The sequence below is a fragment of the Caretta caretta genome, chromosome 2 (assembly GCF_965140235.1).
Source record: "Caretta caretta isolate rCarCar2 chromosome 2, rCarCar1.hap1, whole genome shotgun sequence".
Classification (NCBI taxonomy): domain Eukaryota; kingdom Metazoa; phylum Chordata; order Testudines; family Cheloniidae; genus Caretta; species Caretta caretta.
The window spans coordinates 212,904,406-212,919,445 of NC_134207.1; the positions used below are offsets into that span (position 1 = coordinate 212,904,406).

The 15,040-nt window shown below is 41.8% G+C and overlaps 1 protein-coding gene across 12 annotated transcripts in view; it reads right to left on the bottom strand.

The window, feature by feature from the left end:
• The window catches only part of HDAC9 (histone deacetylase 9), a 704,322-nt gene that overhangs the window by 313,582 nt on the left and 375,700 nt on the right, over positions 1-15,040 (bottom strand). Inside the window, exon 1 of one of the 12 annotated variants that reach the window (XM_075125817.1) lies at positions 6,839-6,916. The exons of the other annotated variants lie outside the window; for them this stretch is intronic. Within the exon in view, the coding sequence (XP_074981918.1) occupies positions 6,839-6,860 (22 nt within the window). The 5' untranslated portion in view covers positions 6,861-6,916. Of the gene's footprint in view, positions 1-6,838; positions 6,917-15,040 lie in introns of those variants that run through there. 12 annotated transcript variants of the gene reach the window in all.

A 15,040-nucleotide genomic window follows, 5' to 3' on the forward strand; every position in this document is an offset into this window, starting at 1 on the left:
GTAACAATCCCAAAGCAATATTAAAACTGAATAATATTAAAGACATTAAAAGCAAAATTAAAATAGTTTATTGTGGAATCCACAGTAACAATGGTGTCAAGGTTCCTCCCCCACTCTGAACTCTAGGGTACAAATGTGGGGACCTGCATGAAAAACCTCCTAAGCTTATCTTTACCTGCTTAGGTCAAAACTTCCCCAAGGTACAAAATATTCCACCCTTTGCCCTTGGATTGGCCGCTACCACCACCAAACTAATACTGGTTACTGGGGAAGAGCTGTTTGGACACGTCTTCCCCCACAAAATACTTCCCAAAACCTTGCACCCCACTTCCTGGACAAGGTTTGGTAAAAAGCCTCACTAATTTGCCTAGGTGACTTCAGACCCAGACCCTTGGATCTTAAGAACAATGAACAATCCTCCCAACACTTGCACCCCCCCTTTCCTGGGAAATGTTGGATAAAAAGCCTCACCAATTTGCATAGGTGACCACAAACCCAAACCCTTGGATCGGAGAACAATGAAAAAGCATTCAGTTTTCTTATAAGAAGACTTTTAATAAAAATAGAAGTAAATAGAAATAAAGAAATCCCCCCTGTAAAATCAGGATGGTAGATACCTTACAGGGTAATTAGATTCAAAACATAGAGAACCCCTCTAGGCAAAACCTTAAGTTACAAAAAAGATACACAGACAGAAATAGTTATTCTATTCAGCACAGTTCTTTTCTCCGCCATTTAAAGAAATCATGATCTAACACGTACCTAGCTAGATTACTTACTAAAAGTTCTAAGACTCCATTCCTGGTCTATCCCCAGCAAACACAGAATATAGACAGACACACAGACCCTTTGTTTCTCTCCCTCCTCCCAGCTTTTGAAAGTATCTTGTCTCCTCATTGGTCATTTTGGTCAGGTGCCAGTGAGGTTACCTTTAGCTTCTTAGCCCTTTACAGGTGAAAGGATTTTTTTCCTCTGGCCAGGAGGGATTTTAAAGGGGTTTACCCTTCCCTTTATATTTATGACAAATGGCTATGCTTTATCGGATTATTTTAAAATTATATATTGTTAATATTAGATTTATATTTATTTAAAAATAGATATTTAGACTATGGAGGAACTTTACCAGTCAAGTTACTCGTATGACTACTTAGGTATAATCATTCTTAGGCTGAGATCATAAGCTATTGCTAGTTTTAGTTCGTGTTACTTTAAACTGTGCATCAGTTTTCCTCTCTATAGTAGTAATATTGGATGACAATACCTAAGCCCATATTACTGTACTCTTATGGTCATTTATTGAATGTAGAATTACTCACACCATCTTCCAATCTAATAAATAGAATCTTCTGCTCAAAAAAATCCAATTTATATTTCCTCTCTTCTTTGTGTGTCAAATTCCAAGGGTTTCTGGGCTCTAACTACTGTCATAACAATCACATCATATATCTTGATAATGACAGTCGGGCTCGGCTCCTGGTCCACCAAACTTAAAGCTCCGCTGGCTTTTCCAGTTGTGAGTCAAGAGTCTTAATAAGCTAAAATGGTCTATCAAACTGCCTTCCACAACTTCCTAGTGCAATTCGGCTGAAACGTTTTTCCATCACAAATTCCCCATTATCATTATGAGAAAGAAAAACCAAATAACCATTATTCATTCTGAAGCAAATGTCAGTCTGACCCAAGAAGTAAAACAAATTTTTATATAGTTAATGTTGCTCAATTCTAAGGACTTGCATGATTCACTTCCTTTGGTATTTCAAGACAACAGGTTTTTTTAGAAGATATCTATTTATTCCCCAGCACATCTCACAGCTCTTGTTTCTACACGAGAATCATTTTGACACAGAGTACACAGGCACAATGCAATAAAATGTACTCAATCTCTTATGAAAGTAGGTTTCATTTATTTATACGCACAGTGTTGGTTTGGCGGGTTCCAGGGATAGACGGCAATGCATTTAGCCTCACAAAAACTACTGCTTGTGACCTTGCCAAAATCAAAGATAAAAAATAAGATGCAGCGAAACAGTAGCAATGATTGTGTGCATTACTTTACAAGTAATTTCTTACCTATACTCTGCCTGCTTTAAAACAACATCAGGAGATACACTTTCCTGGAAACCATATTTGTAGCTATTTATTCTCTGATAGATTACTGGACCTTTGTTTCATGCATTAATGTCACATTGGGTTACAAAAAAACCCCACTGGTATATGTTACAGTAATTATGACTGATGATTTTATATATATATATATATATAAACACACATAATAAATGACACACACAGGTTAGAATGCAAAGTGCCAATAAGTCCACTCAGTATACAGCTATTACCCATCTCTTATTATGGATGAATACTATTTTCTACACAAGCTAAACAACATATGTCCTATCTCATACAGCAATATTGGGAGCAGCAATGTATGCAAATAAACAATCTGACTGACAAAACACAGAGGATCGCAACACAGACAGTGCCAAAGGAGTGGCAATAAACAAGGACTTAAATGGACACCAAATTTAACTGCAATGTATTGGATAATTTTTAAAAAAAACTATTATAAAAATTTCCTTCCATATCATGCTCTCTCTAAATCTGTGGGATCAGAATGGCATGTAAGCAACATCTCCAGCTACTAATCTGATTGTGGAACCTTATTGAGACTAGCCATTGATCTAGTGGTATTTATTGGCCTTGGAAGGAGTGCAGAGATGCTGTAACTCCTTCTTTCTGTGGTTTCCTTTTCCACAATCAGCTACACAACATTGCAAGGTACATTCGAGACCAGTATAAACTTCCTGCTAAATGACTGTGGTTCCCGACTATGGGCACCAAGGATTGAACCACAGTCTCTGGAGTAAAGAAGTATTAACACACTTCTTCAGTTGCTGAGTAAAATGATTAATGTATCCAAATATCTGTATTTTCTAGCACCGTTTGTTCCTAATGGTTTTACTAGGCTTTTTGGAATCTATAGCTTGCATTGCTGTTAAAAAAAAAAAGCCCACTTAAGGTTTCTTTTTGAAATACACGATTGCCATGATTTATATTGCACTGGATCTTTACATGCCATTAAAACTTGGTCATTTAGTCTTCAGAGTGACTATAATCTTCTTTGGGAAAAAAGTACCCTGAAAGTAGGATTCTTGAAATCTTTATTTTGTAATAAAACCTGCCACAAGCAAATAAACACAGTTCTGAGCTAAAGCTGCAGAAGCATTGGGTTTCAGTGCTATCATAAAACAGTCAGTCTGGGATGGGAGATGCTGAAGAGGAAAGCAGCCTCAGCTCAGCTACCTAGACTTACCAAAAACTCTCTAAGACTTCAATCCTGCAAACCCTTACACATAACAATCATACATTGTTCACAATTATACATGTGAGTGGTCCCACTGAATGTAAAGTTAAACATATGTGAAACAGAGCTGGATTACGGCACAGGGACTACAGGTTCCATGCCCAGGGCTGCAGCTCTGAGGGTTATGTGATTAAGTCAGAATCTAAACTTGCTTTCTTTCTCTTTCTTCTGTAACTTTCTAGCCTCAGGTTGTGAAGGAAAGGTCAAAAATGTGACCTAAGTATAAACAATGCAGTAGCATCTGCCTGAGTCTGAAGAGAGCCTGAAACAACGCCTCTGAGAGAGGTGAACTTCCCCCATGCATCCCAGTGTAGCATCAGGGCCTTAGAAAGTTAGGCCCCAATATTATGAAGTAAATGGGAGCTGTGTGCACGCAAAACATAGAGGGATTAGAATTTCCTCAGGCATGAATTTTGATCATTGTATGCTTTGCTTGGCTACAAATACATTAGCAACTACCTACTGTAGTTCTGTATTTAGCACCAACTACTTAAAACCATATTGATGCTATCTTAAAACCTAAGAAGTTGGCTGGTCTGCTGGCTTGGGAGCTCTTGCGTTCAGGAATGATCTAATCCTTTCTACATTTGGCAGAGATCTGACATAGCACAGCAGTGACACACACTTCAGCACAGGGGGTGGCACATCATAAAGGCTGATGGCTGCTACACAATGACACTGCGAGCCGTTTCATAGACCACCATCGTGTGTACTGGAAGATGGGGCCACAAAGTGCGTGGATGTTTCACAGTATGGATGGGGGCAACGATACTTAGTTAAAAGGGATACAGACATGGACAGAATTCTCACTCACCATGCAGGGGGAAGTTAAACTGCTTTATTGAGCCTGGCTGCCACATGGGGTCCATCACTGGGGAAGTGATATCAAATGTCACTTCCTTTCCTTCACTGCCAGACAGGTCTCTGTCTCCCTGTTGAGACACTACAGTCCCCTCTCTTTTTCCATTCCCTGCTGGATGTGCCTGCAAAGCAGGGAGCAGCTAAATCTAGCCAGGAAGAGACTGGCGGGTATTCAAGAAACCAGCGCAGACCTAAACAGAACCCAATAGCCTCCCACCTCAACACACTCTATAAGGGTGTGTGAATTAGGTAGGAACCCCAGAAAGAGGGAGTACATAAAACGTCTCATGATCTTTAGCCTGTGAGAAAGAGGTAGTAGAAGTGCACAGCAGAGGGGAGGGACAGAGAGGAAGGAAGGAGATAAGGCAAGAGGGATAGCTGGGATTGCAGAGAGGTAGGAGAAAGCTGCAAAGTGCTAGGAAGGGGTGGCTGGGCCTGCAGACTGCCAGAGTGGTAGAGCAGGCTTCAGAGTACTGGGAAGGTCTGAGAGAAGTGGCCTGTGATTGATGCTCCAATCTTCAGCATGACACGGCATGTGATCCCCATCAGGGCAGATACTGGACTTCTTTTTACTTTTTTTTTTAAATAAATGGAAGAGCTAATGTAACAAGGGCTGTTTTTCCATCTAGGGAGGGCAGCCGAGGCTGCCTAAGAGAGAGAACAAGACAGTCTGCTGCTGCTTCAAGCAGCTGCTTCCCTTGCCTCAATGTACATGAGACTATGGCAAACAAGGAAGGAGAGCCAATACCATATACAAAAAATCCTAATGACTCGGCAGGAAGAGATTTGAGTGGGACCTATGGGCTTTAAATCTCCCCCAGCCCATAAGTATGTACAAAGACTGGAACTGAATTTATTCACACTAGCCTTCACTTGTGATTAGTGAGGTTTTTAGTTCCCAGCCCCTGGCTTGCTTACAACAGCCATTAACCTATGTAAAAGTATTTGGCCAGTCAAACTGACTTATCTTATCAGTCCTATAGCCACTGCATACTATTTTGCTTTATGACCTCTGAGCACACATCCAGGAATGCTGCTTGGAAAAGTGAACATTTTCTAGGCCAGATACTCACAGAAAATCCCACAGGGGAGAAAAAGATGTTAAAAATAGTTATGAGTTTACCTTTTTCAAGTGAGCAGGAGGCTGGGCCTACAACCCAACTGATGTGTCAAGATCTGCAAGAAAATCCCATGAACCACACAGTATTCATGCCCGGCTTGACATTTGAAAAACATGTTGGGCTTTCCATGCTACTCCCTGATCCTCCCCTCTCCTCATGCTCTTGGCACCAGGGCTCTATTTGAAGTCATGCGGCCAGCACCTTACTGCTTACAGCTGGCCCCCCTTCCTACTTCCACCACTCACTCCTTTAGGGGATTTGCAGGCAGCACTCACATGTCCAAGTTTTGGAATCTCTCACCTGTGCATCTAGAGTTGAAAAAATAGAGACACAGAAGTTTGCACATGCACAAACCAAAACCCGATTAAGCCCTTGGAAATGTCACCATTACGACAGCTTAATACATTACTTGGTAAGTGAATAATAAATTGGCATGTACAGAGAGCACACTTTCTTTTAAATGACAGGTTTCAGAGTAGCAGCCGTGTTAGTCTGTATTCGCAAAAGGAAAAGGAGTACTTGAGGCACCTTAGAGACTAACCAATTTATTTGAGCATAAGCTTTCGTGAGCTACAGCTCACTTCATCGGATGCATTCAGTGGACTGAGCTGTAGCTCACGAAAGCTTATGCTCAAATAAATTGGTTAGTCTCTAAGGTGCCACAAGTCCTCCTTTTCTTTTAAATGTATCTCTTGGTTTTGCACTGCATCTTTAAACAACTCATGGCATTTATTACTTTGTCACACTGACAGTTTTTGTGGACATCGTATGATTCTTTGACATTCCAATAGCTACAATGCAATAGTATTTTTCTTGCAAGACTGATATCATACAATGATAGCTCTCTTGTAAAGACTGCCTTGTGATTTGGTATTGACATCATACTAAGTAATGTTTCACTGGATTAAACTTGATCATTCACTATTTGTTATGCTGCTAGCAAACAGCTGGGCCATGGTAACTTCAGCACAATTTATATGTAACTTAGTAACATATTTATTACTGATCTTCTTAAAACTAAAAACACAGCCTGAAATCTGAAAGTCTAATTTCATGTGTTGTTTATTTATAAACACTTTCATCTGAAAACACTGCCATATTTGTTCATCACATTTGTGCTAGCAGTTATGAAGGTAGAACACAGCAATCGGGTCTACCACGAACATACAGATATAATAAAAGACAGCAGATAATACCTGCTCAGAGTAGTATACATATAATACAAGCACGAATTATATGTTGGATACAACTGTCCTTCAGAGGGAAATGATCATACAAGACAGGATACATTTCCCTCTCCAGATACCTAATAAGAATATATGAACAAATATCTGTAGTACTCTTTAAGAATGTATCATAAAATGGAAAGATTTAAGAAAGTCATCCAAAGAATCATCCTCTACTATTTCAGTTCTATTGGCAAACCATGTAGTTTCCCCCCTATAAATACTGCATGTGAACAACAATAAAGACAAAGATTTTTAAAATAGTTCACCTGGGTTAGGAACAAGCAGCATTGTGCAGGTGGGAATCACCTATCTCTGGTACAAGTGCAGATTATGTCCATATTCGACACATAGGAAGTCTCTACCAATATAAATCAGCTGTCATCACCACTTAGTGAATTCATGTCACTTCAGAGCACAGCACAAATCCTTGATGTTGGTCTGTTGTCTCATGCGACATATTACCATGTCTCGAGGGAGGAAAGAGTCAGGAAATATAAACATTTTGAATGTGGAATGTGAAAGATAGATTTGTGATGTGTGTCTACAACCAGATAAGACTGCTTAGTACTGATCATCACAGATAACAGCTATGGAATACAGACACAAATCACACAGAAGAGATAGATTTCCCATTATTAGGAGCAGCAGTCTCAATGGCTCAGCACTTACTAAATCGAAACTAAACACTGAACAGGATATGGAAGTACTTAGTGCCCCCAAAGAGTAATAACTCCACAGCAGCACTGCTTACAGCTACACTCTCATGTGTCAGATGAAAAGGAGAATTGTACGGCTGCTTTTGAGAGCTTTCAGTTTTGCAACCTTTACTCACTTATTTACACCATTTCTGGAAGGGAGTACACAGCAGAATTCCTTTGGCCATGACCACACCTTTTTTCAGAAGTCTCAATCACTTTCCCAATATGCACCCAAGATATGAACAACTCATGCACCTTGCTTTCTGCCCCATCCCACAGATGCATGGGGCACAGCCTTTAGTCTTGTGTCACTCGCTCATTTTCTTTGCAGTAAGTCTGACAAAGAACCCAAAATGAGCAGATATGAAAATGAACCCATACTATCACTCTAGTCTTTCCATGCTTTTTGAAGGCAGATAGAAGACATTATGGCTCAATAACATGGAACAGCAGTGATGTGCTGCAGGGAGCAAGCTGGAGCTACTTATTAAAATGTCACCACGAGGGGATTCCTCCCACTTCTCCTACCTGGGTCTGTTAGCAAAGAAAACATGTATTAAAACCTTACTCCTGTGAACCAACTGGTTGGATTCCTGTTCACAGTCAGAAGCTGATTCCTCACTGCTTCCACTCTCCCTTTCTGTCCTCCACAGCACAGGAGCGAAGGAGCAACAAGCATAAGGAAAGCACACAAGAGGCTGCAGGGTGCTTCACTTGAGAGCAAGACACCTCTCTATCCAACTTTAATTCTTCAGCATCTATGTTTGAAGGCCAAGAAGAGATTTTCATGTGGGAATGGAGACCCAGGGGAGGATAAGAAACCATCCGGGGAAGGGGGACTCTGTGAGAACAAGACAGTGTAGAAACCCTCTGAGTGACAGGCACATTCAGAAAGCAACATGTCAGTAAGAGACTCTGAAGCAAGAGACTGGATTATGGAGCTAAATAAACAGAGGCATCTTGATTTGAACTACTTTTTTTCATTCTCCAATTTTCTTCTCCCTGACTTATTTCACAGCCTGACATTTTTGTGGTCATTTTTGGATCCAGTCGTACAAGGTCCTGAGCATGATCAACGCCGGGTGGCTTAACTGGCTCTTGTCACACTGCAGGGCAAGTCCCTCTGTGGCTGTCATGTTCTGTAGCCCGTAACCGCGAATGGTAATTTGAAAAAAAAACAACTTGCTTGAATGGAATTTGCCATCCTTTCTATTTGTCTTCCAAGAACATTGATAGGAGTGGTATTTTTCCCTTTAGAAAAAGAGAAAGGAAGGATAGTTTTCTAGTCCAGGCACTTACGACTAGCCTGCAGAGAGTGAGGTTCAATTTCCCTCTCTGCTTTCTAATAAGAAAATGATAACATGTACAGAGCCTCAAGGATTCACGTAGCTTTGCAACAATGCTATTCAAATGCATCCTCACAAAGAACTATGAACTGTTATTTATAGCCAAAGCATATTTGCTTTAATACAAAAATAAATCTGCAGTTAGACAATTAAAATCAGCTCAAGGTTTTTTGATATATATACATACATAAACATATGTAAAGAGAATCATGAAGACTTGACTATTTAAAGACTTATTTCAAGAACTGAGGGGGTCCTTCTACTCTTTTAGAACCTTGACCAGCGTGCCATGCTGCCAAGGGCATCCTCTCCTGGCACACAGTGGAAGGCACGAGTCCATACACATTAGCAAGTGATCAGATGCCAATGGAAAATCATTTCACAGTCAATTTACTTCATGAAAAAGAAATTTCTAAATCAAATCAGTGTCACCTGCTACACTTTCTAAGCCATTTTCCATAAAATCAGATTTCTTAGCTGTCTAAAACTATTTAAAGCCGTCTACTTAATGCAACATATTATGGGTTACTTTTTATTTATTTTTGCAACACATCAATTCATTTAGACTAAAGCTACATAGAATCTGATTCTGTAGCCCTTGAGAAGCCATGAGAATTCCATGAGAAGCCAACAGGACTGCAGAACCTGAACAACAAAATTTCAAAATATCAAATTTTGGGGACTCATTACATACACACACACACATAAGTTATGTTAAAGAACATTATTAAGGTTGCAAAGTTAAACACTCAAAAAAGTTAGGAAATGTCAGAACTGATGTTGCCTGTGCCTATGCATTATGATACAGTCTTTAGTTACATGATCAAACACTATTTTTCTCCTCTAGACCCCTGCCTCCTGTCCTCTCTTCCCCCAGCTAGCTCCCAGCCTCTCCCCCATCATTTCCTCCTTGGCTCCCAATCCCAATCTCCTTGCCCAGCCAGTCCAAGTCTCCCGCCCAGCCTCCCAGTCCCATTCTCCCCCCTTCATTCCCAGTTCTTTGTCCAACCCACCAGTCTCCAGTCCCACTCCTCCCCTAATTCCTTGTCCCAATCTACGAACCCCCTTAAGTTCCAACTCTTCTGCCCTCTGCATTTGAGTCAGGTAGCTTCCTCCTCCTCACTGCCTGAGGATCAGCAGGAAGGCTTTGAGAGTACAGGAGAGAGAGGCTGCCTGCTCTCAGTTCCACTGCCCAGACTCAGCATAGCTCAGGCTATCCAGGAACTGCAATGGCAGGGAAAATCCCGGACAACCTTGGGCTGGAGTATGCCCAGTGCAGTTGGAATCTTCAGGGAACTAAATTACACAGCTCTAGCCAGTCTGTCCTGAGCATGTGTGATTTTTTTTAAAGGCCAAATTTGGGTGGGTTTTCATGGGAACAGTGAACGGCATATCCTGACACAAAGGCCACCCCTGCCAAATTTCAAGTCCCTGCTCTAAAGCATGGGGTGGGGGGAATACATCTTATTGAAAAAGCTGCCAGAATTTAACATTGGCAAAACAATGAATTTTCCCCAGCCTTCTTACCGGAAATGGCTGAACTGTTTTGGCTGAAACTAAAAGAAAAAACACCAAGAAAACAAATCAGCCTGGGGCAACCCATGGCACTACAACAGGGGTGGGCAAACTTTTTAGCCCGAGGGCCACATCGGGGTGTGAAACTGGATGGAGGGCTGGGTAGGGAAGGCTGTGCCACCCCAAACAGCCTGGCCCCACCCCCTATCCGCCCCTTCCCACTTCCCGCTCCCTGACTGCCCCCCTCAGAACCTCCAACCCATCCAAACCCCCCCTGCTCCTTGTCCCCTGACCACCCCCTCCTGGAACCCTCGCCCCTAACCACCCCCCAGAACCTCCCCATCCAACCCCCCCCAGAACCTCCACCCTATTCAACCGCCCTCTGTTCCCCCCTGATTACCCCCCCGAACCTCCGTCCCATCCAACCGTCCCCTGACCCCTGACTGCCCCCCGGGACTCCCTGCCCCTTACCCAACCCCCCAGCCACGGCCCCCTTACCATGCTGCTCAGAGCAGCATGTCTGGGAGCCGAGCCACCCACCAGCCAGAGCTACACACGCTGCTGCTTTGCCCTGCAGGAGCGCACAGCCCCGCCTCCCAGAGCGCTGCCTGCGCGGTGTGGCGTGGCTGCGGGGGAGGAGGGACAGCGGGGGAGGGGCCAGGGGCTAGCCTCCCCTGCCAGGAGCTCAGGGGCTGGGCGGGACGGTCCCGCGGGCCGTAGTTTGCCCACCTCTGCACTACAAGCAGTTAAATCTCTACAGAGGGGAAGAAATGTGATAAACCGTGGGCTGGAAGACAGAGTGAGAGCAAAGATTAACCAGTGTCAGGACAAGAGTAAAATGCCCTACTTGGGAGAAAAATGCAAGTAACATGAAAAACTGCATCCCAAAGTGTAGTAAATGCTTTTCAAAATTTGGCCTTTAGTGCATGGAGGTAATTTAGATTGGTCCAGATGAAAGTTTGACTTACAAAATTCCTAGAATCCCCATGAATATAAATAATTTTAGAGTTCCTGGCAAATGTTTATGTTTGTGCAAACATGTTGGACAATGAAACCAAACCAATGTCACTGTTTTTGTCATTTCAGTGTTCAGTTCTTATAAATTATCTCTTTTATATTATTGAAGAATTCAATTAAATCCTTCTGGCATCCCCACTTGGTAAATGATGCTTCTCCTTAAATAAAACCTCTTACAAATGTTTTACTGTACAACTGGAGAATAAAGGTAAGATTATAATCAATTTTACTATTACAAATATCTAAAGGATGTCCAAGAGAGACTACCCGTTGGATAAAGTGACAGATAGGTAGCACTTCAGATTAAGAAATCTTGTTGAAATTTCACATTAGCCTTGCTCCTTTTTGGTGCCTAATCACATAAGTAAGGTCACCTCTATTCTTCTCTGACATTCTTGTCTTTACCATTTCTAAGTGTCTTTGACTAGTGAAAAATCCCTTCTTCCACAGTCTCAGAATGGTAGCTCAATAATTTTGACGTTAAATGTAACTGACACATGAGTTCCAGGAAACAAGTTCAGAAATCCCTCTTTGGAGACTTAAGGGGCCTGATTCAATCCTGAGAGTCTTTCCACTGATTTCAGTGGGTACTGCTGGACCAGGCCAAATCCTGCCCCTTACTTTGCAACCACAGAGGACCCTGACTAAGCAGAAATAGTACCATTCTGCAGCAAAATCAGAAGGCAGGAAATGGAGACCTTATGCAGAAGGTTGACATCCACTGCATGCCATGGAGCTGTAGCTCACAGGCTTGCCTTTACTGTATTCACAGCCTTGCCTTCATTATATTTGGCTGGTTTTATTATATTCAGCTGTAACATAAGAAACCTACAGTATCCTGTAAGATATTAGCTGAAGCACAAGTTAGTATAAGTGTGGTTAAGTAGGCCATAACACTTGGCACAGGTCAACAGGTACATTTAGATTTTAGGAACTAAGGAGGGCTTGCTCAATGGTAGGAGGTAGAATGTTCCAGTAAGTGCTATTGCAAGGAACATGGAAGTATTAACTGCAAAGTTTAAGCAAGGGGTGATGGGTATGACCTGAAATGGTATGTACATGTATCAGTATACTAACCTATAGAAGTAGGACCCTCAACATTAATAGGATGATGAAATACAAATAAGGAAAAAGAGAAAAACCCCTACTGAATATGCATTAGATACAACGGCATCAGTGTCACATAGTATAAAAGCTGCATCCCAGCCTGTAAAGACAGGAAAGAGAGAGAGAGATGTAGCCCTTGGAAGAGGCCAGAATGACAATCACTGGTTATAAGGAAGAAGGTGATGGCGATGAGGAAGATAACGGCTAACATTTTAGGTCGTCCTGCAATGGATGGATAAGTATATGGATGTGCAAATATACATTCTGTAGTCTCTCTATCTACCTTACTGAGTTAGAGTGTTTGTGACTTTGCTAAATGTATTAATAAACTATTTGGAAATATAGAAGAGTTCCTATAGTGTGAGTACTGCAATTGTGCACATTGGGGTTCCCAACTCTATAGTAATTTTAACAATACCAGGCCTGATCTTGGTACAAGAATCTGTCAACACTCAAAGTGATAAATGGGATTCCTTAGTAATCAATATAATTAATTAATCTATGGACCAGGCTACAGAGCCCTTCTCCACAGAGGCTCCTTATGCTTTATTGCACAGAAGGTTGGAGGAGTATGTGCTTATGGGTGAGCTATTCTCCTCTGTTCCCGAGAGAGCCTGTAGTGGAGGTTGTGTTCCATGTGGGAGAAGGGTTCTTTCACTCCAACTCTGCAGGGCTCTCCACTGCAGATCCCACCCATTTTGGTTGCATACTGGTTCCAGGACTTGGTCCTGTAAAGTTAAGCATCTCTGGATGCCTAGCTTTAATGTGAAGAACAATGCTGATGTAAGGTTTCAGGTTTCTTTGTGACTGTATATATTCAAGTGATGCCAACATCTACTGGTTGCACCTTCCATTTCTCTCCTCATTTTCTTTTAATACTGATCAGCATGCTTACCTCCACAGATTCAGTAACTACCCCAGACACTAAAAAAATAAAAAATCTGCTCTCTACAGCCAAGCACTCAGATACCATAAAGAGACACGCCACCAGAGAAGTAGACTGCATCATGGAATGGGCCACCTAAATACCCTGGGAGAACCTACTTCAGTGGGTGGGGGGTGAGAAACAGCCCTACTTGTCATCTGCTACCCCACACAGGAACACATACAGAGGATTATCAAAGAGTTATAACTAATACTTATTGGGGACCAAATCCTGAAAAAATCTTTCCCAAACCCCCTCTTCTGGCCTTCAAATAACCGCCCCAACCTTGCCAAGCTCATCATTAGAACCAAGCTCCCCACAGACTAGCACACACCAACTCAAAATGACACCAGACCCTGCCAGAACAACAGATGCAAAACTTGTGGACATGTCTCCACTGCTACAATGATCCACACCTTCCACAACACACCTTTCAAGATCCATGGGTCCTATATATGCCTATCACATGTGGTGTACGACCTGCAGTGCATCATATACCCCAATAACAAATATGTGGGTGAAACCAGACAATCACTATGCTCTTAAATGAACTCACACAGGAAAATGATAAAAGACAAAAACACCTGTGGGCAAACAGTATTCACAGAATGATCACTCCATAACTGATCTTTCAAAGGAAACCTGTGCAAACACTTTCAAAATGCGAACCTGGGAACTTCAATTTATAACTCTGCTAGACACTGAAAACCATGGACTTAACAGGGACACTGGTTTTATGGCTCATTACAACAATTTGTAATACATCACATTGCCTGCTACCCTTAATTGTGCACTTCAAACCCTTTATGGATAACAATCTAACCCCCAATTGCCCACTTCATTTCAAGTAACTGCCTCCACCTGTGTTACCTCTTCTGCTTAACAATCTGTCCCAACTTGTATTTGGCTCAGACACTCTGATTTCCTTCTCCAGACCTGAAGAAGAGTTCTGTATAGCTCAAAAGCTTGTGCCTTCCACCAGCAGAAGCTGGTCCAATAAAAGATATTATCTCACCTATTTTGTCTCTCTCAACCTCTTCTAAAGACATTCTGCCTGCATGTCTTATTGGATAGACACTACACCTAAATTCAGTCCAGGCCTTCGAATTAGTTACTGTCTCAAACTGCTGACTGACAGTGATCCCATTGCTTTCCTTTCAGGGTGCTATATGCAGCATACCTCTTTAAGTTCCAGTTAGCCTCCTTTCTTTTACGCTATGTAGGCCATTCATATCCTTTGTACTACAAATAGAACTGATATAGTTAATTGAAGGCTTCCCTGCTGCTGAATTTAGCTTGTTACTCTGTCGTTTGAAACTTCAGAGAGAGTTCCTATAATACAGAGCCAAAGGCGACTTCAATTTCCTCTGACCCCATTATGGGCAATAATTTTTTATAGTAAGTTTTGTGATGCAATAGCAAGCAGTGGTTTTATCCACCCAGCACTTTAGTGCATTACAGCAGTTACTGTCTAGCACTCCACTGGCTAGAGCTATAACTTTATTAGTATATACATACTGGTAGAACCATTTTGATTCTCCGAAATGAGAATTCCACCTCAACAGTCAGAGCAACATAAACAAGATATATAACCATTCTAGGTCAGATTTTTTAAAGGTATTTAGCTGACTAAATGTGCAGATAGATGCTTAGTGGGATTTTCAAAAGATCCAATAGGAGTTAGGTGTCTTTCAAATAGGAGGAAGCATCATCATCCCTAATTAGATAAGAAAAAAAGAGACACAAAGAGGTTAAGTGACTTACCCAAGGCCACACAACAAGTCAGTGGCAGAACTGGGAACAAAACCAGGGTCTCCTGACTCCCAGTTATCTTGCTCATCCTCTAGGCTGTGTTCTTTT